At 40.7% G+C, this 24098-nt stretch overlaps 1 protein-coding gene and 1 long non-coding RNA gene across 3 annotated transcripts in view; both read left to right on the top strand.

Moving 5' to 3' along the window:
• FBXL7 (F-box and leucine rich repeat protein 7) overlaps positions 1-6793 on the top strand; it is a 103836-nt gene extending 97043 nt beyond the window's left edge. For both annotated transcript variants that reach the window (XM_053466313.1, XM_053466312.1), the window contains 2 exons: positions 2383-2994; positions 5574-6793. In XM_053466313.1, the coding sequence (XP_053322288.1) occupies positions 2383-2994; positions 5574-6310 (1349 nt within the window). In that variant the 3' untranslated portion in view covers positions 6311-6793. The remainder of the gene's footprint in view (positions 1-2382; positions 2995-5573) is intronic.
• A 1379-nt stretch (positions 6794-8172) lies between these two features.
• Positions 8173-10302, top strand: LOC128496611 (uncharacterized). The gene is made up of 3 exons (XR_008354247.1): positions 8173-8356; positions 8391-8678; positions 8751-10302. It is a non-coding gene; the product is annotated as an uncharacterized LOC128496611 (long non-coding RNA).
• Positions 10303-24098: the final 13796 nt, after the last annotated feature.

Below are 24098 nucleotides of genomic sequence, written 5' to 3'. Positions count from 1 at the left end.
ATCCCAGCTCCCCAGGGAACCCTTAATGGGGTTGAACTCTGAGGTCTGTAGCATGCAAGCCTCAAAGTCAAAGAAATCTACTTTAAATTTATTCTTGCCATCCTGATATTCAAATTGCTTAATGGGTTTAGAGATGACTATTAAAAATACCAATATTTAATGAGAACATTTGGAAGTAGTGAAGCATGCATTACGCTAATCCATGATTCATTTAACAGAAATTTAACTTGTGTTCCAAAAGTTCAAATGATGGTCCAAAAACAGCTCATTATAGTTTAACTGCACTTCCTGCAATGTCTTCGATACGGTATTTACATTTAGTCTTTTGTTGACAATCTGCTTGTCTGGCTCCATCGTTTTATGGAAAACTGTGGTTTCCAAAAATGATGTACTTGTAAATCAATCAAATAATGCAAAGCCAGTGTTTTACCTAAAATGGCTGCTTTGGTGCTGGATTTTAACAACTCTTTAGTAGTTGTATTTACTTTGCTGATATTTCGGGACACACTTGCCACTGAACAACACATGCATACTTAACTGTTGCTTTATTTATTTTTTATAAATACACATACTTAACCGCTACAAAATAACTAAATATTTTTTTGCCTGGTTGATCTCATGTGCCCATATGGTACACCAAAACAGCATGTCTGTGGCATATTTTACCCCCAAGCAGCTTGTCTGTGCCATCTCTTCTCCCAAACAGGCTACCTGTGCCATCTCTGCCCCTGAAACAGCCTGCCTGTACCATCACTGCCCCGTAAGCACCCTGCCTGTGCCGCCACTGCCCCTTAAGCAGCATGTTTGTGCCACCTCTGCCCCAAAAACAGCCTACCTGTGCCATCCATGCTCCTCTTTTTTGCAACCTTCAATGCAAGGAGGTTGACAGAAAACTATGACATTTTTTAACCACAGCCCTTAAAATGAAAGTCTTCCTTTTTGAACATTTCATATTTTGAAAGATATTATTTACTATAGGTCCCCATGCCCTTCCCTGGTGGTCCATGAGTTGATAAAAATGTGAAACATTAAAAGCTGGAGACAATCATTTCTTAAATAGGGCAGATTCTTACATTTCTTCCAGAATTTAAGATTAGTTCTTTTGCATTTTTTATTAATGAATAACTTATTAACTAGGACATCCAATTTGTTTCTAAAGTGGACCTTATTCTTGAAATTCTGAGAACTCACTATGTTGCAATGTAACAGTTTATCAAAGATCATTTTAGTAATTTTTCTCATAGATTTTCATTTTTAAGCTCTGGAATCTTTTTTATGTGTTTTTCTGATTGTACTCAAATCAGGTAATCTAGTGATCATAATTAGCAAACTGAAGAAGTAGAGGATGATGTATTTGGCATGTGTCTGACAAGCAGTGTCTTCAGTTGAGCAATCACTGAATTCCACAGTTGACTGACCACCCAGAAGGGCTGTTTGACCAGAAGAGTTATGGTGTTGTAAACCAGATGATAGCTCTGGAGGCTTAAAGATGTTTAAAGACATAATCTTTTCAATATATACTATGTTAGTTTGTGCACACATGGGAAACGTCCCCATTTAATGCTAATGGTTGTCACAAAGATCATGAAAATAAATCGGTGGAATTTACCTTCTACTGACAGTTTGACAACAAAATCACTGTGAGGTGATCAAAACTGTGTTTATGAAAACACTCTCTTTCTTTATGCAGTTAAATGCATACTGTTCATGTTTCATATGTGTCATTTAGCTACAGATTTGACACAGTCATATCACAATATTTATTTATAAATGCAGAGAGTCATTACTAAAAGTGGGATCTCCAATTTTTGAATATATCTCAGGGTGTTTTTGTCCATGACATTTCCGTAGATCTAATTGATTTCCTTACTAGGTCACCAGGAGATGGGTTTTAAGAACAGAAGACACTTTATATTCATGACAGATCCAGAATCCTCTGCTGTAACACACTTGTCTTTTAGCAATCTAACACTATGGTTGTACATCTAGACATAATACTACCCAAGTTTGTGAACCCACTGACCTCATTCATAATTGTTAAGTCTCTATGACACAAATATACTGTGTTTTAATGGGAACATTACTAAATATGTGTTTATGTTTTGAAGTTCTGTCTCTGAATTACAGTGACTACAAAAAGTCTTATTTAAATGCTATGATGTATTAAAAATAATTTGTCATATTCTGGGTGATCTATATGTTTCTGTCACTATTAGAAATGTTACTAAATGTAGCTACCACAGAAAAAATGAATATGAAGAATTTTCCATCTATATTTTTAAGTACAGCTTTGAGGAGATTTAATGACCTCAAAATGTGTGTGTATATATTTTTTCATTTGCTGTTCACATGCTAACATTTTTTGTGTTATGTTCCTTCCAGACTCCGACTTGAGCATGCGAACGCTCAGTACTCCGAGCCCCGCACTCATATATCCACAGAATATACATGGCTTTCAGAACGGTAGAGGATCATCCACTTCATCATCGTCAATCACTGGGGAAACAGTGGCAATAGTTCATTCTCCACCACCAACACGCCTGACCCATCCTCTCATACGTCTCGCTTCTAAGCATCAAAAAGAGCAGGCAAACATTGACCGATTGCCGGACCAATGTATCATCCAAATTTTTTCTTTCCTACCCACAAATCAGCTATGCCGCTGTGCTCGAGTTTGCAGACGATGGTATAACCTAGCATGGGATCCCCGACTATGGAGGACTATAAGATTGACTGGTGAAACAATAAATGTGGACAGGGCGTTAAAAATACTGACCCGAAGACTTTGTCAAGACACCCCCAACGTCTGTCTCATGTTGGAGACAGTAATTGTTAGTGGCTGCAGGCGGCTTACAGATAGAGGACTTTATATAATCGCACAGTGCTGCCCAGAACTGAGAAGACTTGAGGTTTCTGGCTGTTACAACATCTCCAATGAAGCAGTGTTTGATGTGGTATCATTATGTCCAAATTTGGAGCATTTAGATGTATCAGGTAAGGAAGTAATCAACTTAAATGGTCAAACCCTTTAACTTTCACAAATTATGTATCTATTTTGTCTACTGTATCGATCTATAATTACAATACAATATATATTCAAAGAAGAACATGCACAACAGTAGCAAAGTGAAGCTGTCATTTCTGCTCTTTTGTTCTTCAACCGTGATAAAGAAGCACAAGGAACCAAGTTGTTTTTATTAAACCTGTATTTTATTCTGTTACTTTAATATGAATAGTAGAATTTAGAATAGCGAACAACAGACCTTTGGATAACCGTACGTCTGCCGTCCCAAGAGACACATGGCTGTGCTAGCTAAACTTCTGGCCTATAGTGTCTTGGTTTTTCCATTACAGTATCCTATTAAATCTCAAGTTAAGTAGCACAAACTTTTGGGACACTTCTGTACAGCAAGTCTTTGTTCTTTCAGACATTGCAGAGCATTATAGTTCAAAGGAAGCTTTTACACTAACAGTTACTTGTGGTGAAGCTAGAAATACTTTTGTTTTACTTAATTCATTATTTACTATTGTTGACATAAAGCTTTTTAACAAGGGTTAGGTTATCGACCTCCATAAATGCATCACTGCCCACAAGGAAACCTTTCTTGGCCGACAGCAGGTATTTTGGGTAATTTATGCCTCCATATTATACATAAGGATGTTCAGCCCTAATTTGGCACCAGGGGTAGGGAAAGAGTCCCTACGCAGACTCCAGGGTCTGTTACATGCCTTGTGGAAGTCGCTGGTGTATGTGGGACAATTAGCGAAATGTCCTTCATATAGTCCATTGATGCTTACCCTTGTTTGACTCCCTCAATGCAAAATTAAACTTCCAAAAGGTTGCTGGTTACTAAACGTATTAAGAGATATCCCATACAAAAATGATACTTCTCCAGCACTTATTGGCCAGGGGAAAGTAAAATATTCTTTTTATGTTTAAACATTAAAAGAAATCCAAGATGGGTCAAATGATAATTCGAAAGACTCTCATGCTTAGCTTTAGTAGCATATAATTCTGAACTAGCGAAGGGCTGGTGCCATCTTCCCCTTGCTTCCCTCACATACACACTGGCACACATATTTACGCACACATGCACTCAAACTTACACACATACTTGCAGAAACACATGCTAATACATAATCCCTTACATGCACACTTACACATTCATGATCACACACATACATGCATGCTCACACACACACATACATGCTAACATATACATGCATACACCCTCACTCTAACATACTGTACATACATTACATGAATGCACTCATATATACATACATGCTTACTTGCCCCTTACCCTCTGACTTACTCACCCCCTCAGTTACTCCGCAATTGCCCCCTGAGCAAATCTGCCCCTGCTGACCGCCCAGGAAATTGGAATGACATACATACAGTGACATTCAGATGGCATATTAAAGTAACCCGACTAAAGCGGGGTATAGTGTTATAAAAAAATGCCTTAGTGCTTAAGTATTGTGCCGCCACATTACCTCTCACCGTGTACCCTTCATGCCTAATGATTTTTATCTGTTTTGCTGTGTATGAGAAACAGTTATCATGTGCTTTTTAAGTAAGATGTGTCCAGAGATAAAACTACAATTGAATTTTATCAATCCATTTATCTGGTTGAAAGACTTTAAAATTAACAGATGCTGCAGGGCAGCGTTTGCCATACCTCTTAATTCATTTGAAACATTTAACTAGAACCAGCGGCTTTAGCTGAAGTAGTGGTGATTTTTTAGGACTCCCTAAAGGCGAGTAGATCGCTGGAGTTTGCAGCATGCCAATAAAATCTACAGTTGATTTTGTTGTTTAAAAAGCCAGTTTATTTTGGACTGATTTGAAGATTCAGATTATAGAAGCAGAGTAAGAAGGTAATATTTACTATTTTCAGCTTCTAGAGAAACTGACATTGGTCCCATGGCCTTTCATGGTGGTCCTCTGTATGATAATAGGACATACCTCACAAATGGTCTTCATTAGTGGCTTTCCTTTTTGCAGAATATTATTTACTCATTAATTTACAGAAATTGTAATTTAGGCTTAAAAAGACTGAAGCCCATCAATTACAGTTTGTATTTTCCCTGTACGTATTTGGATAACGTTATCATATCCCTACTGAGATACATACATGAATAATATGTTTATTCACAAATGTTTCCCAAATTGATCCACAAGGTCCTCAACTCCTGCCTAGGGACTGCAGCCAATCATTAGACACTGTCAAGGACACATTGTGCATTATGTTGTCATTCGTGTTGCATGTTGTATATGGTGCAAATTGTAAATAACATGCAATAAGGATGTATCTGTGGTACCCTGCCTAGGACTAGTTTGAACTTCCAAATAAAATTAGATACATAAGTAGGTTTTCACACATTATCATAGAATTATTATATATTTTATTCAATTTTATATATTATTTTATATGATGATATCAAGTATCCTAATGTGTTCTATTTTATTATTTTTTATATTTTGCCTTTCTTTAGCGAATTGTAACCATTTTCTTTATTAAACTTCAAGAATTTGTTATAATGTCTTTTGTACATCTTTCCCTTTACAGGTTGTTCTAAAGTGACATGTATTAGTTTAACCCGTGAAGCTTCCATCAAGCTGTCTCCAATGCATGGAAAACAGATCTCTATTCGATACTTGGACATGACAGATTGCTTCGTATTAGAGGATGAGGGTCTTCATACAATTGCAGCACACTGTACCCAACTAACTCACCTATACCTACGTCGCTGCATACGCATTACAGATGAAGGTCTCCGATACATCATGATCTATTGTACATCTATCAAGGAACTGAGTGTAAGCGACTGCCGCTTTGTAAGTGACTTTGGTATGCGTGAGATCGCCAAGCTGGAGTCACGTCTGCGGTACCTAAGCATAGCCCACTGTGGCCGGATAACAGATGTGGGCATCCGATACATTGCCAAGTACTGCAGTAAGCTGCGCTACCTCAATGCACGAGGATGTGAAGGTATCACAGATCATGGTGTGGAATACCTAGCAAAAAATTGCACAAAACTGAAATCTTTAGATATTGGGAAGTGCCCTCTAGTATCTGATATTGGCTTGGAGTTCTTAGCCTTGAACTGTTTTAACTTAAAACGTCTGAGTCTCAAGTCTTGTGAGAGCATCACGGGCCAGGGGCTACAAATCGTTGCTGCCAATTGCTTTGACCTTCAGATGTTAAATGTACAGGATTGTGAAGTCTCTGTAGATGCTCTCCGGTTTGTCAAACGCCACTGCAAGCGCTGTATCATTGAGCATACCAATCCTGCCTTTTTCTAAGTGAGCATTTACCGTTGTCATTGTTCTTGCCATAACCCTATGTGTGCCAAATGGTTTTGCAACAAGTCGTATGCAAGTGAATGACTCAATCCTTCTGGTACCCAGAGGGTTAATTTTAGAGAACTGTATGTATGTTTTCTAGAATAAATAGTTAAAGCGTAAATACACAAGTAACAAATTATCCCTAGCGGGTTCAGCTTTTTGTATTGTCTGATATGCAAACAAATGTCTTTTTTATAATTATTTTTGTCTACAACTGAAATATTTAGCTTCAGATGCATAATGAACATGCATTATTCCATTAATGCATAAAGTATGTGTATGGCGTATATATGCAGATGAAAGTAAAAGAGTTGTTTTTTTTTCTTTCCCATACCTTTGAATACCATTATGTAACATGAAAGATGTTTCTGTTTATTGCTGACCATTTTGTATGTTGTGTGAAACCTGCTAATTAAAAATATCACTTGTTTTCATCTGTAACATGATGAGTTAGTATCTGCGAAGCAGAGTAGCTATAAGTGGAGACTTTTTATGATAACGAATAGAAGCTGTGAGTGTTTCTAAATCCTATGAGTTCCGCAGAACACTATGATGATTGACACTTTTCTACAGCTTGCTGCTCACATGCTGGGTGCTAGGGCCACAGTGGGTGAATAGCAGCTGGGGCCCATACTACCGAGTGCAGCTACACCGCTGTTATTTAGTAGATGTTATCATCGTATTAGCAGAAACAGATAAATCAAGCCTCAGTCATCATGAAAGATCCACATATACTACATGAGATAAGATATGATCCAGCAGCTGCAGAAATTCGCAATTTTGGGAAAAGCAAGGATCACCGTAATATATCAACCCACCCCCTCTTCCATGTCTTCCTTTATTAGATTTATTGTCAAATTTAACTTCAATATTAACTTTAATGTCAGGCCTTGTAACTTCTTTAAAAACCCTTACTCACAATGGGCCATTAATGCCGCAACCAGATAAGATAACCACAAGAATGATTCCTGAACCCGGGAAAAACAGCCCCTTAAATAATCTGTCCCCAACTCCACCTCCTAAATTCCCTGTCAAAAAGCCTACCCCTTCTCCTCTGCAACACAGTCAGGGTCCACTATAGCCCATGCTGGCCCACCTGTGGGCATTAATCTATCTTGTCTTAATCTTTCAATGTTAGCTACACACAAAATAAAAACCCTCCAATTTATACGTTATAGGTTAACAGATTCTCAATGGCAATATTGTAATCCATCTCTAAATTTGGGGTAACACTAATGCAGGATTTAAAGCTTCAAATATTCGTGGTCATTGTTTAACATTTAGATTAGATTAAAGTGACCCACCCCCGCTTCCACAGGGTAGATTCAGAACTAGGGTAAAATTTGTCAAATGCACCCCGCAAGACACCACCGGTTTTAGTGCAGCCCTGCTGCATATTTTCTGTTGATGGCCTTGGTTACAGGGAGCATTAACTATGGTGACACGTTCACATTGGAGTACAGTGAACTCATTGTCATGTTCAAGAATCAAGTTTGAGATGATTTGAGCTTTGTGCCATGGTGTATTATCCTGCTGGAAGTAGCCATCGGAAGATGGGTACACTGTTGTTATAAAGGGATGGAAATGGTCAGCAACAATACTCAGTTAAACGATGCTCAATTGGTACTAAGGGGCCCAAAGTGTGCCAAGAAAATATCCCTCACACATATATATGTATATACATACATACTCTCATACTTTTCTCACCATAAGTGCAGCTGCTCCCCTTCACTGCTGCGTCCAAACTCTGTGTGTACTGCTGCACTTCTTCCACCCTACTACCAAAGTAACTGGGGCGCCTGGGTGCCATGCACTCGTGTCACCCACCTTAGCACTCCCCTGTGGTATAGGGTCATACTGTTAGTTTCAGTACAAACAGCCAGCTACTCACTGTATAACATATATTGAAACCAAATCTAGTGCTTTTATGCCTATATCTAGAAAGGCATGAGAGGTCATTATCAAGGTGCAAGTCAGTTTGCAAAGGTTTAAGTTGTCAGTTGAGTTACAAAGGTGACTTGAAATCCCTTGACCGCAGTTGACTATGCCAACTCCAATTCAAGTCAATTTTGGGTGATAACATTTTCATAGCGACTCACTGTGAGTTGTCAGTCAAATCAGCCTAACCTGCTCAACACAATTTGATAATTTTTACTTTTACTGTTGGTAAACTTTCAAACCAAAATATGTTTTTAAACTATTGGCGAATGGAGCTACACCCTTTGTTAAACAGTATTTCATCCAGTGCTACAAAGGTACCTGCATACTAGAAGCTGATCAATTATTACATCACATTTTCCAGTATGACAGAAAAGGTATTTTAAAGGTGGTGTGTCAGCAAATCTGTGCAGCTTGCATTAGCACTTAAAATAACTCAACATGCATGCACTCCTGGCAGGAGAGTCTAATGAATGTAAAATGTATGCGTGTTCAAAAAAGCAGGCAACTAGTAGATTCATTAATCTGTGAGTTTCAATACTTCCAAAAGTTTCAACTCATAAAATTAAAGTCACTCCCAACCTAGGAAAATATAAATCAATAAATATGACCTCTGTTAACCAAGGGGGTGTAACAACTGACCTCCCTCTTTCCCCACCCCAAACGTAATATGAGGTAATTAAATTAACCTTAGAAGGTTATGGTGGCTAAATACCCTCCCTTCTCCCCATCTTTTTCCAGTGGGATGGGATGTTACTGTACATTTAAACCCCTTAAAACCCCACTCCCTGCCCAGTGGGGCAAAGGGGGTTAAAAGGTTTTAAAAAGTCTCATTGGTGGGATGAGAACATCATGTACCTCTCTATCCACTGTCTACCATCTTGACATTAAATTGATGAAAATATATTTGGGGGGGTCATCATTTACCTTTTCAAGACCCATCAAGCAAATATCTTGAAGGAAAATGGACATCCAACTTAGCAAACAAAAAAATGGCCACTGGTTGTGGGCGAACATATCTATACTCCTGCAGCTATGTTAGAAAATGCGTAATGCTAATGGTATAAATAATACATTGAAATGTATTGGCATGTATAATGTGTGAGGTAGCTCCCAATCAAACGAACCAAAGAGTTCGGTAGTGAAACACAGGAGCAATCTGGCCACAACTCAGGCAGAACTTGGGCATGTTTTTCATCTTGTAACACAGACATGTCCAAAGAGCTGACGTTCACATTATGGGACTAGGTTTAGGATTCAAAAAGCTTAAGTAGTGGTCTGGTTTGGCCATAAATCTGTCCAGAAAAATGAACACATTTTCCAGTTCTTTAGAAATGCAAGGACTAAGATGACCCTCGTGACACTGGTATTCTCAATGTTATTTCTCATTTCGTTGGCCCTGTGACAATTTTTTTTTTTGTTTAACAGATTTGCAAAATTCAACATTTTAAGGAAACTTTGAAAATGAAATGTAATCCAAAATATTTGCAAAACTGCCAAGTTTCTTCTGAATCTAAGTCATTTTCCAAGCTTTCAAGCCATTGATAAACACACTGTAAGGTTGAATTCTCCATGGATCTTGACTGTGTCTGGTAGTCCTGCCTTAGACAAAACAAAAATGTGACAAGGCTTACAGTGAAACAAAAGCAATAATACAACACAGCTGAAGGCCTTGAAGTGTTGGATTATCAATGCAAAACCCCAACCTCCATTATGTGTTCCATGCGTGCATTCCCTCTTCTATTATTTTGGAAAACTCTTCATTTTGTTTTGTAACTACTTTTATCTCTGGTTTAGCATGTAAAGGAGGCGATCAAAACCAAACAATGCTATGCTCATGATTACTTTGACATTTCAAAAAAGTCTGTTTTGCCATACTATTGCTGTGTCTGTTAATACGGGGTTCCATCTGTGCTTTTGTTTTTATTTTTAAATAACATAGTGATACACATTACCGTAAGCAACAGAAATGTAAACTCCAGAACCGCAATAAATTGTTTTTATCCTCTCTTCTTGAAATTCTTTGTTTACTGGCGAGCTGGAACTTTAGTGGGAGGAGAGTTTGGAAAATTCTGCGCTATATCAAATATATCAAATATCTCCAGCCTGTTTTATTCTGCTGTATTTGAATTAGTCAATGTTTTTGACTTTGAAAAATGGAACATTAAATAATAACACAAAGGACAGATGCTTTTCAGTGCTGGGTGTAATTATGATTGTATCTTACACAAGACAATTCCCCTTTAAGTTATCCAAATTTATATTTTCCAACTCTTGACATCACATCTTCCTTAACTAAATAAATAATAATAATTTTTATTTGTTTCCCCAAATCCATCAGGATAGACTTGAATCTTACTGTCAGGCCAAATACGAAGTTTTAACATACTTCCAGGACTGGTCTAAGCCGACTAGGCATCAGGTGACAGCAGTCCTTGTGACACAAATTGAGGTGGCAGATCACGTTTTTGGGCAATCAGGTTTCCTAGTGCACTTCTGCTCCACACATAGACCTAACCAGACCCACTCATCCTTCTTAGGCAGAAGGTCTGTATATGACCTCATAAATCAGCAGACAGGACAGTGGCCTTGGAGGTAAATTTCATGGCGATTAATGCAATGCAATGGAAAAAGTGTATTGTTTCCCAATAAAGCACCAAGTTGCCCACAGGAATATTGTAAATTAATGTTTATTGATTTTCAGCATGGGGTACAGAATAAAAGAGTGAAGAGATAAGAGTCAATAGGTTCAGCACAGGATTAAAAGATAACATTGACATAAGACCAACTGGAGTGAATGCCATTCTTGTCATGCCAGAGACACTTTGTTCCTACAACCTCACCACCACCCCAACCGAGCCCACATGTTTGTGGCTGACCTCCCCAGTTACCTCATCTTCCATGCACTGGTGCACTCCATCGGTACTGAACAATCTAGGGGTCCATGACATTGGCCAGCCATATTATCAATACCAAACCTCTGAACATAAGGACAAAAGCAGAAGAAGAAGAAGTCAGGTAGGGAATGAAGAAGAAGAGAAGAGGGGAAGAAAAGAAGAACAAATAGTTATAAAATTGTGGGGGGAAGGAGAGTGAAAAGTGTAACATGCCATGGAATGCTCAGGTGGCACAGAGAGAAACAGGTCCAGAGGCATTGAGAGACTACTCACTGGACAGTTCAGTTATAGTTAAATCTACACATGTGATCAAGGTTGCAATGAATCGTTGATTGCGCCTATGGATGAATGAATGAATTCCTCTGTTGCCCTTACCCTCTCTATTCTAGCTGCCCATTCCTTGTAACACGGCACTGGAGGACTTTGCCAATGGAGTGGAATCAGACATTTAGCTGCAAAAGACTGGTCGTGGCGCATCAGCATTCCTCCCTGGACATGGAGGTGTTGTGAAAGAGCATCACATAAGGAGAGAAAGGTGGTGTCGCGGAGCTGGATAGTCCGACCGACTACCTCCGCTGTCTTGTGCCCCCTTAGCCTGGGACACACTCTTTCCCCGGTTCCCCAGTCACTAGCCGAGACTCAGTGTAAGGTATAAACAGGGCCGGCCCAAGACTTAATGCCGCCTGTGGTGAAGTTTAAAACGCCGCCCCCTCCGGATGCCGGGGGGGCGGCATTTTAAACTTCGCCGACGCCATTATCTACCCTAACCCCCCTTATTATCTATCCTAACTTACCTTTAAACAGTCCTGCGGCGAGTCTCCTTGCTCTGCCACGGTGCCGGCTTGCAATGCTGAGCGCCGTAAATTGACGTCACTTCCGGCGCTCAGCATTACAAGCCGGCACCGTGGCAGAGCACGGAGACTCGCCGCAGAGGAGAGAGAGAGGGGCGCCGAGCGGGTAAGCAAAAACCACTCGGCGCCCCTCTCTCTCCTCCACTTAAAAAAAAAAGCGCTTGGGGCGGCAAAGTGCCGCCCCTTCAAAAGTGCCGCCTGGGGCAATTGCCCCAGTCGGCTCCATTGTAGGGCCGGCCCTGGGTATAAACAAAAACAAAGACTGATTTATACAACACATTAATGCACCATGGGGTGGGGGGGATTTGATGATAAACTGAAACAATGGTGGTCATTCTCTGTTTACAGATTCTGGCTGTCTGCTGGAGATAATCCCCTCAGCAATTGCTGGGGTGATCTACTGCGGGGGGGGTGACACAGAAGTCTTTACAAAGTCAGGACCCATAGTCAATAGGGAGGATGCTGGCTGTCAGGCCTCTCCAGTGGCTCCAGTGATGGAGGTTTCCGTCACAGGTGGGGAGCGATCTGTGGGCCTGATAAATGAGCATCCCCCCCCATATGCAAAGGAAGCCCCCCTATGTCTCCAACATCTAGTATCCGCTTCCAGGAACACTCTGTCCAAGCTACTTGGCGTCTGATATCATAAGGTCAGGACATTGTACACATTCTCTTGGAACCTGGATTCAAGGGAACACCCATGGGTCAATCTGCAAATCTTTAACCATCGGGCCTCTGGTATGGGATGGCCTAACATGTCCTCCCACCTACTCATGTAGCTTGGCGTTTGGGACTGGCTTTACATTTTCCGAAACCTGTGAGACCCCTTGTCTAGGCAAAGATTCCTGGTAACAAAGTTCATTAAATCCCGTACACTCTCTCGTTAGGTTGTGCCTGCCACAGAGAGGAGAGACGTAGTGCATTACCTAGGCAAGTCGGTATGTATCTAGACCCATGAGGGCACTGTCAAGGAGTAACTCTCTTAGCGGGTTCACCCTTTCCCCCTCTAGCAACTGGGAGATCCTGATCAGAGCTGAGACCCCAAGACACTCCCAAAAACCCAGGCTGCCCAAGACATTTGGGTTGTCTGTTAAGAGTCAGTGAAGAGTCAGTAGCCACAAACAGTGGATGTGAGCACATCCAATCCCTGAGTAGCTGGGGTCAGAGCCACATGCCCGAGCCCAATACAACTGTTGTGTGATTTTGTTTCATATGGATCCAGAACTTCAATGGGGGGGGGTCATATACCCACTCCATGATGCTCACTAGGTGAGACACCTGCTAGAATCTATACATACTATACAGTCAAAGTTGAGAAAATGTTGTTTACTGTAACAATATGTAAAAATATATCATTCATATTTCTTTGTGATGTTCTGAATATTCTTTCACACTGGAACAGCAGCCTAAAGGGCACAGATGGGTCCTTAAATCTTTTTAAAACTCACATCAAAAATCAATCTGAAGATTACAGGATATGCCTAATCTCATAAGAAACTCTGTTTGGCCAAGAATAAAACTCTGGTGGGCATATAGCAGGTCTTATATAAAATTTGTCTGGTATTTTTCAGCATGCTGTTTCTAAATTGCTTTTAAACATGGTTTATCGATGTAAACCATTAAAAACTAAAGCAGACAGATGATGGCATAGAAATGAAAACACTGGTATCCATTTAAGATCTTCTCCACTCATTATGGCACAAACTTCTGTTACTAATATGGAACAGACACACAATTATGTTCTGAAGTGGGCCCATTTGATTGTGCAGGCATTGTTATATTTTATTAGACTATACTTACCATAAGTTTGATGTATTGAGATTTGTTTCCGTTGTTTACTCTTAGGAGCAACATAAATGGAATTTAATTATACACTTTAGTCTTTTGGACACCAGTCTATTTACTATTTCATACTTAAATCTTGTTACAATCAGAGTTATAATACGGATTATGCTTAAAAAACCATCCATGTTACTGACATTGGCTAATCCCTACACTCATTAAAGCTTGATGGGGGGCTGGGCATCCCAAATGTAAATATGTCACTGCCTATAGTGGTTAAACAAAGTGATGTCATATTTTAGCATCTCTTGGGGAGGCTACCAACTTTTAACACAGAAGCAAACTTACTTAGCTTGCTTAGTGATATACTGCCTAAAATACATATTTGGTGCACACAAATCACTGCAAGCCCAAAGTATGATGCTTTATCTTGTTAAATATAACATTAGTTGTATGAAAAGCTGTAGAGGGTGCATGGAAAAGACTGGTAAAAGGTCGAGCTAAGTAAAATATTATAACATATCACATATGATTCTTTGCATTTTGGAATAAACAATACACAACTGACAATGCAATACACAGTACAATGTCCCAATTAGTTAAACAGACTTTTGTGACATATAATAAGCTGTTCTTTTAATATATCTACTTAATTTAAAAGTATGTAGTTACGTATATCAAAAAACTTGGTACCCAGTTGAAACCCAGTTAATGTGTAATAATATGTAATACTATACAGGCCACATGATCTTTCAGGCTAACTTCCTACTTGCCAAGACTAAAGTCATTGCAAAATGTATTCAGTTATTCTACCTTTTCTTTCTTTTTTATGATCTGCATTAGATCAATCAGAAACTATAATTTCAGCTGTGTAGCACGTCTTCTTAGTTTATAAATATGGAGATGGAAAATGAATCCCTCCAGGTGTTGTTACAATACATTTAGTGGTCATATGAGTTGTTTAGTTAACTTATGGGCCAGCGGTTCTCAGTCTGTAAAATATGCAAACTAAGAGGCATTTATGAGAAGCTAATGATATAATTGGAGGGTTTCTATTGAAACAACACATCAACTGCACCCTCTAGAGCAGTGGTGCCCAACCTTTTTGGCACCAGGGGCCGGTTTTGTGGCAGATCATTTTTCCACGGACCGGGGGTGGGGTGTTTTGGGTTTGATTCAAGTGCATTACATTTATTCTGAACTTTACTTCTATTATTATTTTTACTATATGTATTATTATCTATTATTATTATTATAAAAAATGCTTCCCACACTGGTTTGTGTTTGTGTGTTTCCCCCTTTGTATATTGATGCCCCAGCCAGGGGCCCCTTTAGTTTTAATGTATCCCCCCCACCTCTGTGTATTGCCCCATGTGTATTTGTGCCCCCCAGCTGGCCCCCACACCCTTGTGTATTGATTTGTGTGATGTCCCCAGCCAGCCCCCCTCCCTTGTGAATGTATTGATGCCCCCTTTTATATTAGTTAATGTATCCATGTGTATTGCCCCCAGCCACTCACCCCCCTTTGTGTATTGATTTATGCGATGCCCCATGTTGTACACTTATACCCCCCCAGCCACCCCCTTTTTGTATTTCATTGTTGTCCCATTTGAAAATGGGTCCCCTTCAACTATTTTTTATTTTTTTTTGATACTTACTTTTTTGCTGGCTTCCTTCCCTGCAGACCACTTTCCTCTTCCAGCTGTCACAAGGAATTGTTCCTTGTGAGCCCGCCCCCTTGAGCGGCACACCGCATCTTCAAAGGGCAGGACAAAGAGCCTCACTGAGGCACAGGACGGCATGGTCCCGGCGGTCTTGCGGCCATTTAGTAAAGATTCAGGGCGGCCCAGGGGGCAATTGCGCCCCGGGCCAGCCCATCCCTGGTTGTGACGCTGCGGCCCTGGGCGAAAAAAAAAATTAGCGCTCCGTCGCCACAATGTGGGCCATGCGGCCCAATTGTTTATAGGCCACAGACCAGTACCAGTCCGTGTCCCAGTGGTTGGGGACCCCTGCTCTAGAGTGTAAAGTAAATAAACCTTAGCCTATCTGCCGTTGTATTATTTACTATGAAGGTTTAACCACATAAAAATTATAAGGAAATATTTAAGAAGATGTTTCTCTTCCTATAGGAATGACCTATCAGAGACTGCTTTTGTGTGTTCCCAGCAGGAATGAGATAAGAGTTTATTTCTGGTAAGAATTATTTCTGGGAAGGGTTTGTCCATTCAACAGTTTCAGGAATGATGTTTCTAATATGTTGCTCATATAAAAAAAAAGTGTTAAATACTTCAGAGGAGCTTGTTAATGGACAGAAAACTATTGTCATGGAAAAAAAAAGTAATGTATTAGCATTGCGTTCCAAAAAATATTCCTGCACAGAACATATCAATCATCTAATGGGGTTAATTCAATGAAGTGACATTACAACACAAGGCTTAAAACACAACCAACTGTTCTAGGTCTAGTTACAGAAAGTTTTGTAAAAAGTAGACAACATTAAATGAGCTGTAATCACTCAAACTAAACCAAGAGAGGATAACAGGACGGCACCAGGAAGAGACTCCTTCACGAGCAAAAGAGACTTCCAATGGAATATAACTACATTTAAGAGAAGTGATTCTAGAGGAAGGAGGAAAGAGGAAAGAGTTTATATTCAAGGGTTTACAAAGGGATGAGTTGGTGTAAAGGATGTGTGTTAGACCAGCAGTGGGAAGGATGTTGGCTTGGCTAATGACAATAGCTGGTTAAGAATTTTGGAAGTAATTAATGCAATTAGCTGAAACAAATTGTGTTTTTTCATACATAATGTCTTAAAACATAATTTAGTCACATTCAATAATGTAAAAGAGAATGTGAGTGTGAAAGAGGCCATTTTATCTAGGACAATTTTACTTCAGGCAGGTAAAAAAAAGCTAGTGTTAAGAAATGACAGGCATTTTGTCGTTAATACAATGGGGAGTCTTGTTTAAGGGGGTTTGATGAGAAATCCTGCACATAAATAGAAAGCGATCCGATTGATTTCAATGAAAACACTTTCTTGCATGTTATTGGCTGTCAAAACTGGCGTCAAAACTGGGCCACCACTTTAGACCTGCAGCTTCTCCGAAAAGTTTTTTGTTGTTGTTGTTTAAATCTAAAAACTTACAACTGATCCCTATGGGCACTGAAGTGTCCCTTTAATGATGTATATGAAAAATATCAGTAACAGAGTAATTGTTAGGATTTCGGTTAAAAGCACCATGGAAAATGCATTGTAGTGTTACATTGGAGAAGCACATATGTATTGGAGTGCAGTGACATCTACAGGCATAAAGGAATACAATTGTGTTCCGAAAATATCTTCAGAAATTTCACGTTTATAATGGACTTATCACATTCATTCTTAATATGCTATTATTGTGTTTTTTAATATAACTGAAATGAGAGTAGTGTAATAAGCAACCTAAGCATGGTACAGGCGAAAAACTTAAATGTGATTTATGGCAGCCCTTCTTGCTTCATTAATTTCATCATTCCAGGAGACTAGCCTTTATATAAGAAGAAAGAAGAAAAAAAAAAAAAGGAAGAAACGCTGAAACGACAATTCAAAACCAATAAACTATATGTATCTCTACATGTAAAGAAGCAACACAATTCTCTGAGGAAACTATGAGTACTAGATGAGTTACAGTGAAAGGAAATGTTCAACTTACCATTGTAGATAAGAATAACACAGGCTCAGGATCAGGATCAGGATCAGGAAAGACTAGGGAATCTCTATATGTATAAGCTTGGAGAAAATACTTGAAATCCTTAAAGGCATTTAACAAATCACAGGAGGGATGTTTTGAATCAAAAGAGGAGAAATGGTTAAACAACGTCATAATCTGAAACTAGTGAGTTAGAGGCTTAGATGTAATGTAAAGAAGTTTTACTCCTAGAGTGGTAGATAAATGGAACAGCCTCCCAGCAGAAGCGGTAGAGACTAATAAAGGGAGGGAATGTTAGCTTCAAAGACACAACGCAACAGAAAAGGAATTGAACAGGACATGTTAAAGCTATGGAAAGAAGAAAAACTACTCATGATAAGTGAAGGAAAATACATTAGTATTATTGGAGACGATAGGGTCTGAGACACCTTGTGCCTTCAGTAACAGCAAAGGTGGAAACAGGAAAAAAAAAACTAAAACACAAAAGAATAGGGCCAATGGCAATATAAAAACAGAGACAGGGGAAATACTGTACAAAGATAAGCCCTGGCCTGGACACATCCCACTGCAACCACTGCACCTGGATTTCTCAAAGAAAATGAACATCAAAAGAACCAAGGGCTGCAAGTGAAGCTTAAATTCCCCCCCACCCCCGGGTCTCAATCCCAATGCCTGGTTGGCTGGTGAAGTCACTTGACCAGGTTCAGCCAATCAGACACATCCCACTGCAACCACAGCACCTGGATTTCTCAAAGAAAATGGATGAGGACAATACACAAGGGTGTGGGGGGGCAATGGGGCATTCATTTACATGTAGGGCTGGCTGAGGGTCATCACATAAATCAATACACAATGTGGGGCTGTCTGGTGAGATAAATGCACAGTGTGGGGATGTATGGTGGGATAAATATACAATGCAGGGGTAATTTTTAAGTTGATGATTTTGTGTGGCCTGTGAATGATGATATAAATATCCAAATGTGGGGAAAATGGCTAATGCTGACAGAGTGACTCAAATCTCTTTGAGTAAAGCATTCAATTTAAATGCATGAACTGGGTGGCTTGTGTTTTGGTCTACCTGGTTGCTAACAATAGTTTTTTTCTCCCTCACCAAACAACAACAAAAAAACACAACTTAGAAGAGAGCTGATAGAAAGTTCAAGATGGAGCACAAGGGAATTGAACCCAGGACCTTAAGTACTCTAGCTCAGCTCCTTTACCATTACTCTACATAGCCATACGGGAATGGCACCTAGCTTGTCTCCCACACAAACACAATTAATAAACAAAAGAAGGGTAGCATGTACACTACAGACACTAGCAAACCTGTCCCCTGCAAACAATCCATTGGTTTTTGACCTCATTCCAATCTTGTAGCATGCCTTCCTCCCAAACAAACACACCAAATAAATCAATTGGAGTGAATTAAACCCAGAACCTCAAAAACTAAATCCAACATCTCAACCATTGCACCACAGAGAACAGGTATAAGGCCCTACAGAAACAGTCCTTTAGTTTTTACAGCCCTTTAGCTAGCCTGACAAATGCACTAAATAAACCAAAGAAGAGTGGCTTGCAAGGGCAAAGTCAAAATGGCTTGTGTTTTGGTCTATGTGCTTACTTAAAAACAGAACACACACAGTTGAAGCCTAGGGGAATTGAACGCAGAACCTCAAGGAACAAAGTCCAACACCTTAGCCATTAGGCTACAGAGTCTGGACAGAAGGGACTGGAAAAAAAGTCCTCTAGCTGGCCTGACTTCCAAACAAACACACTAAATAAACTAAAGAATGGTGGCTTGTAGGGGCAGAGACAATATGGCTTAAATTTTGGTCTACGTGGTGATCCACGTAAAAAATAAGCCTCAGGGAATCACCTAAACTAAAATCACGCTAACACCTAAACCAATGTGCTACAGAGATGGGCGAACTCCAGTATCTCTGACTTGGAGTTGTGGTTAAGTTGTTGGACTCTCACCCTGTTGCTTGTGAGTTCAAATCCGGCTACTGCCGGCTCGTTCCCACGCCAGTAACGTCAGGTGTAAACCCTACATAGCAAAAGTGGTGCCTGTAAACTCAAGTGGCAACAAAAAAAAAAATCTCATTATTAATGATTCCATTAACAATTTAATAATTCATAATTATATAATAATAAATAATAAAGTGCCATATGATACCTCGCACCAATCAGTAGGCTAGGGCAACCCCTGATTGGCTGAGCCTAGTCAGCTGACTCCAGCAACCAATCAGCAGCCAGCCCAGGTTCCCCTCTCTCTGATTGGTCAGCCCTGGTCAGGTGACACCAACCACCAATCAGGAGGCTAGGGCTGAGGGGCAGCCCCTGATTGGCTGAGCCTAGTCAGCTGACTCCAGCAACCAATCAGGAGCTGGCCCAGGTTCCCCTCTCTCTGATTGGTCAGCCCTGGTCAGGTGACATCACCCACCAATCAGGAGGCTAGGGCTGAGGGGCAACCCCTGATTGGCTGAGCCTAGTCAGCTGACTCCAGGAACCAATCAGCAGCCAGCCCAGGTTCCCCTCTCTCTGATTGGTCAGCCCTGGTCAGGTGACACCACCCACCAATCAGGAGGCTAGGGCTGAGGGGCAACCCCTGATTGGCTGAGCCTAGTCAGCTGACTCCAGCAACCAATCAGCAGCCGGCACGGGTTCCCCTCTCTCTGATTGGTCAGCCCTGGTCAGGTGACACCACCCACCAATCAGGAGGCTAGGGCTGAGGGGCAGCCCCTGATTGGCTGAGCCTAGTCAGCTGACTCCAGCAACCAATCAGGAGCTGGCACAGGTTCCCCTCTCTCTGATTGGTCAGCCCTGGTCAGGTGACACTACCCACCAATCAGGAGGTTAGGGCTGAGGGACAGCCCCTGATTGGCTGAGCCTAGTCAGCTGACTCCAGCAACCAATCAGCAGCCGACCCAGGTTCCCCTCTCTCTCATTGGTCAGCCCTGGTCAGATGACACCACCCACCAATCAGGAGGCTAGGGCTGAGGGACAGCCTCTGATTGGCTGAGCCTAGTCAGCTGACCCCAGCAACCAATCAGGAGCTGGCACAGGTTCCCCTCTCTCTGATTGGTCAGCCCTGGTCAGGTGACAACTCCCACCAATCAGGAGGCTATGGCTGAAGGGCAGCCCCTGATTGGCTGAGCCTAGTCAGCTGACCCCAGCAACCAATCAGGAGCTGGCACAGTTCCCCTCTCTCTGATTGGTCAGGCCTGGTCAGGTGACACCACCCACCAATCAGGAGGCTAGGTCTGAGGGGCAGCCCCTGATTGGCTGAGCCTAGTCAGCTGACTCCAGCAACCAATCAGCAGCCGGCCCAGGTTCCCCTCTCTCTGATTGGTCAGCCCTGGTTAGGTGACACCACCCACCAATCAGGAGGCTAGGGCTGAGGGACAGCCTCTGATTGGCTGAGCCTAGTCAGCTGACTCCATCAACCAATCAGCAGCCGGCCCAGGTTCCCCTCTCTCTGATTGGTCAGCCCTGGTCAGGTGACACCACCCACCAATTAGGTGGCTAGGGCTGAGGGGCAGCTGCTGCTTGACTAGGATAAGCCTGTCTTGGCTCATCAGGCAGGAGAAAGTCTCCAGCAGTCACTTCCTTAATTGGAGAGTATTCCCTGGAAGGAGGGTTGACGGGAGAGTCCATATTGCCCATACTTACAGTTTACTCCTGCTAGAATAGGAATAGGAATTGTGCTGCTCCTGTATAGTGCATAATTAAATGGTCAGGGATTTTTCAGCGACATCTCATTGACTTAGCTATGCATTATACAGGGCCACCCAAGCTCTTTACGCTGCAGAAACGTATTAAGTTGGCAATTAGAATGTATAGCAAAGTCAAGGAGTTTAAATCAGGTCTCTGCCGTAGACTTGCTTCTGATATTGAGGTAGTCTGTTATAGCAACAATCTACAAATAGCTAGGACTATCTTGTCCAGAGCTGCAAATTCACTCAAATTAAACCCCTATGTTTGCTTTTGTACAACAGTCCATGAATCCTCACTCTGGAGTAGGGAAAGCAGAAGGCTACATACCAAAGGAATATAATAAAAAAAAAAATACACACACTTAAATAATTCATTTTATTTCCATAAAAGATAAAGAAAATGTGAAGTTCCTTAATGTGCCACGTCAAGCCACTTCCTATGTGGGAGTTGCGTCTCTATTGGCTCAGCAAGACTCCATTTGTGATTGGGTGTAGCATTTTCCATACTTCCGTTAACTCCAAACTGGGATAGCAAACTCCACCGAGCCGTTAATGTGACAAAATAGACAATTGATGCAGGAATTTTTTTACATTTTTTATACTCATATAGTCGTGTAATCATTGACACAATTTGGAATTTGTAAATTTTAAAACACAGAGTTAGTCAAACAGTTAAATCTAGCTTTAATCCACTGTGACATTGGTGGTTAATGTGGTTAGTGAACAATCCATCCTCTGTGTGTATTTAGGGGAGTATGTTAAAGCTACTCTGAGTACAGTCGATTAATGTGTCCATAAAATAAGTTACTGTTCCTAAAGGTTAAGATGGACAGTACTGCAAAAGCATAAACTTTCTGTGCTCTCTATTGCTGCCTAGTGTCTGTCTTGTCTTGGAGCTTTCAATGTGGGGTATATATAAGTACGCTAAATCAATAAATAACATATGCAGATACAACAGATTAATAAATTGCTCTAAATGATTTACCCAATTAATTAGCTATTATTGTAATATTGGGTGAAATATGACAGAGGACAGGGGGTTATGGAAGAGGCCTGAGGTAAAACCATATGACAGGGGGTTGGGGATCAGGGAGATGTCATTCTATCTGTCAGATAGCTAAGGTTAAAGCATATGGCAGAGGACAGGGAAATTCGTCAAAGTTGGTGGTTTAATAAGTGCATGAAAAATGTTTAAATGTAACCATTTGAAATACCCTGGGGTGTCTAGTTTTCACGGATATGTGGTTTTATTTGCTGGTTTGAATGATGTCCCAAATAGGACATGGATGCAGGGTGACCAGATAAAAGTTCCAAAGTGAAAAATGCGCACCTCCCAAATGTGGCCTTTTAGTTTCCAAACAACCTGACAAATCTATGCACTGCTGTATTCAGGAAATGTTGCTGAACACATAGTTGGTGTTTTTTTGCAGTGCCGTATACTAGGAGCTGTAAATTCATACATGAAGTACAACGTGTGTGAAAAAAAACACAAAACAATTGCTTGCACAAACTTTGACAAAAGTGCATGGAAAGTGTTTAAATACCAGCATTTTAAATACCATGGGGGAGGTCTAGTTTTCAAAAATATATGGTTTTTGAAAAAAAAAAAAAAAAAAAGGAAGAAACACTGAAACGACAATTCAAAACCAATAAACTATATGTATCTCTACATGTAAAGAAGCAACACAATTCTCTGAGGAAACTATGAGTACTAGATGAGTTACAGTGAAAGGAAATGTTCAACTTACCATTGTAGATAAGAATAACACAGGCTCAGGATCAGGATCAGGAAAGACTAGGGAATCTCTATATGTATAAGCTTGGAGAAAATACTTGAAATCCTTAAAGGCATTTAACAAATCACAGGAGGGATGTTTTGAATCAAAAGAGGAGAAATGGTTAAACAAGGTCATAATCTGAAACTAGTGAGTTAGAGGCTTAGATGTAATGTAAAGAAGTTTTACTCCTAGAGTGGTAGATAAATGGAACAGCCTTTCAGCAGAAGCGGTAGAGACTAATAAAGGGAGGGAATGTTAGCTTCAAAGACACAACGCAACAGAAAAGGAATTGAACAGGACATGTTAAAGCTATGGAAAGAAGAAAAACTACTCATGATAAGTGAAGGAAAATACATTAGTATTATTGGAGACGATAGGGTCTGAGACACCTTGTGCCTTCAGTAACAGCAAAGGTGGAAACAGGAAAAAAAAAACTAAAACACAAAAGAATAGGGCCAATGGCAATATAAAAACAGAGACAGGGGAAATACTGTACAAAGATAAGCCCTGGCCTGGACACATCCCACTGCAACCACTGCACCTGGATTTCTCAAAGAAAATGAACATCAAAAGAACCAAGGGCTGCAAGTGAAGCTTAAATTCCCCCCCACCCCCGGGTCTCAATCCCAATGCCTGGTTGGCTGGTGAAGTCACTTGACCAGGTTCAGCCAATCAGACACATCCCACTGCAACCACAGCACCTGGATTTCTCAAAGAAAATGGATGAGGACAATACACAAGGGTGTGGGGGGCAATGGGGCATTCATTTACATGTAGGGCTGGCTGAGGGTCATCACATAAATCAATACACAATGTGGGGCTGTCTGGTGAGATAAATGCACAGTGTGGGGATGTATGGTGGGATAAATATACAATGCAGGGGTAATTTTTAAGTTGATGATTTTGTGTGGCCTGTGAATGATGATATAAATATCCAAATGTGGGGAAAATGGCTAATGCTGACAGAGTGACTCAAATCTCTTTGAGTAAAGCATTCAATTTAAATGCATGAACTGGGTGGCTTGTGTTTTGGTCTACCTGGTTGCTAACAATAGTTTTTTTCTCCCTCACCAAACAACAACAAAAAAACACAACTTA

The sequence above is a fragment of the Spea bombifrons genome, chromosome 5 (assembly GCF_027358695.1).
Source record: "Spea bombifrons isolate aSpeBom1 chromosome 5, aSpeBom1.2.pri, whole genome shotgun sequence".
Taxonomy (NCBI): Eukaryota; Metazoa; Chordata; class Amphibia; order Anura; family Pelobatidae; genus Spea; species Spea bombifrons.
The sequence above is the reverse complement of the archived record's forward strand: the minus strand, read 5'-3'. Positions and strand labels throughout refer to the sequence as shown.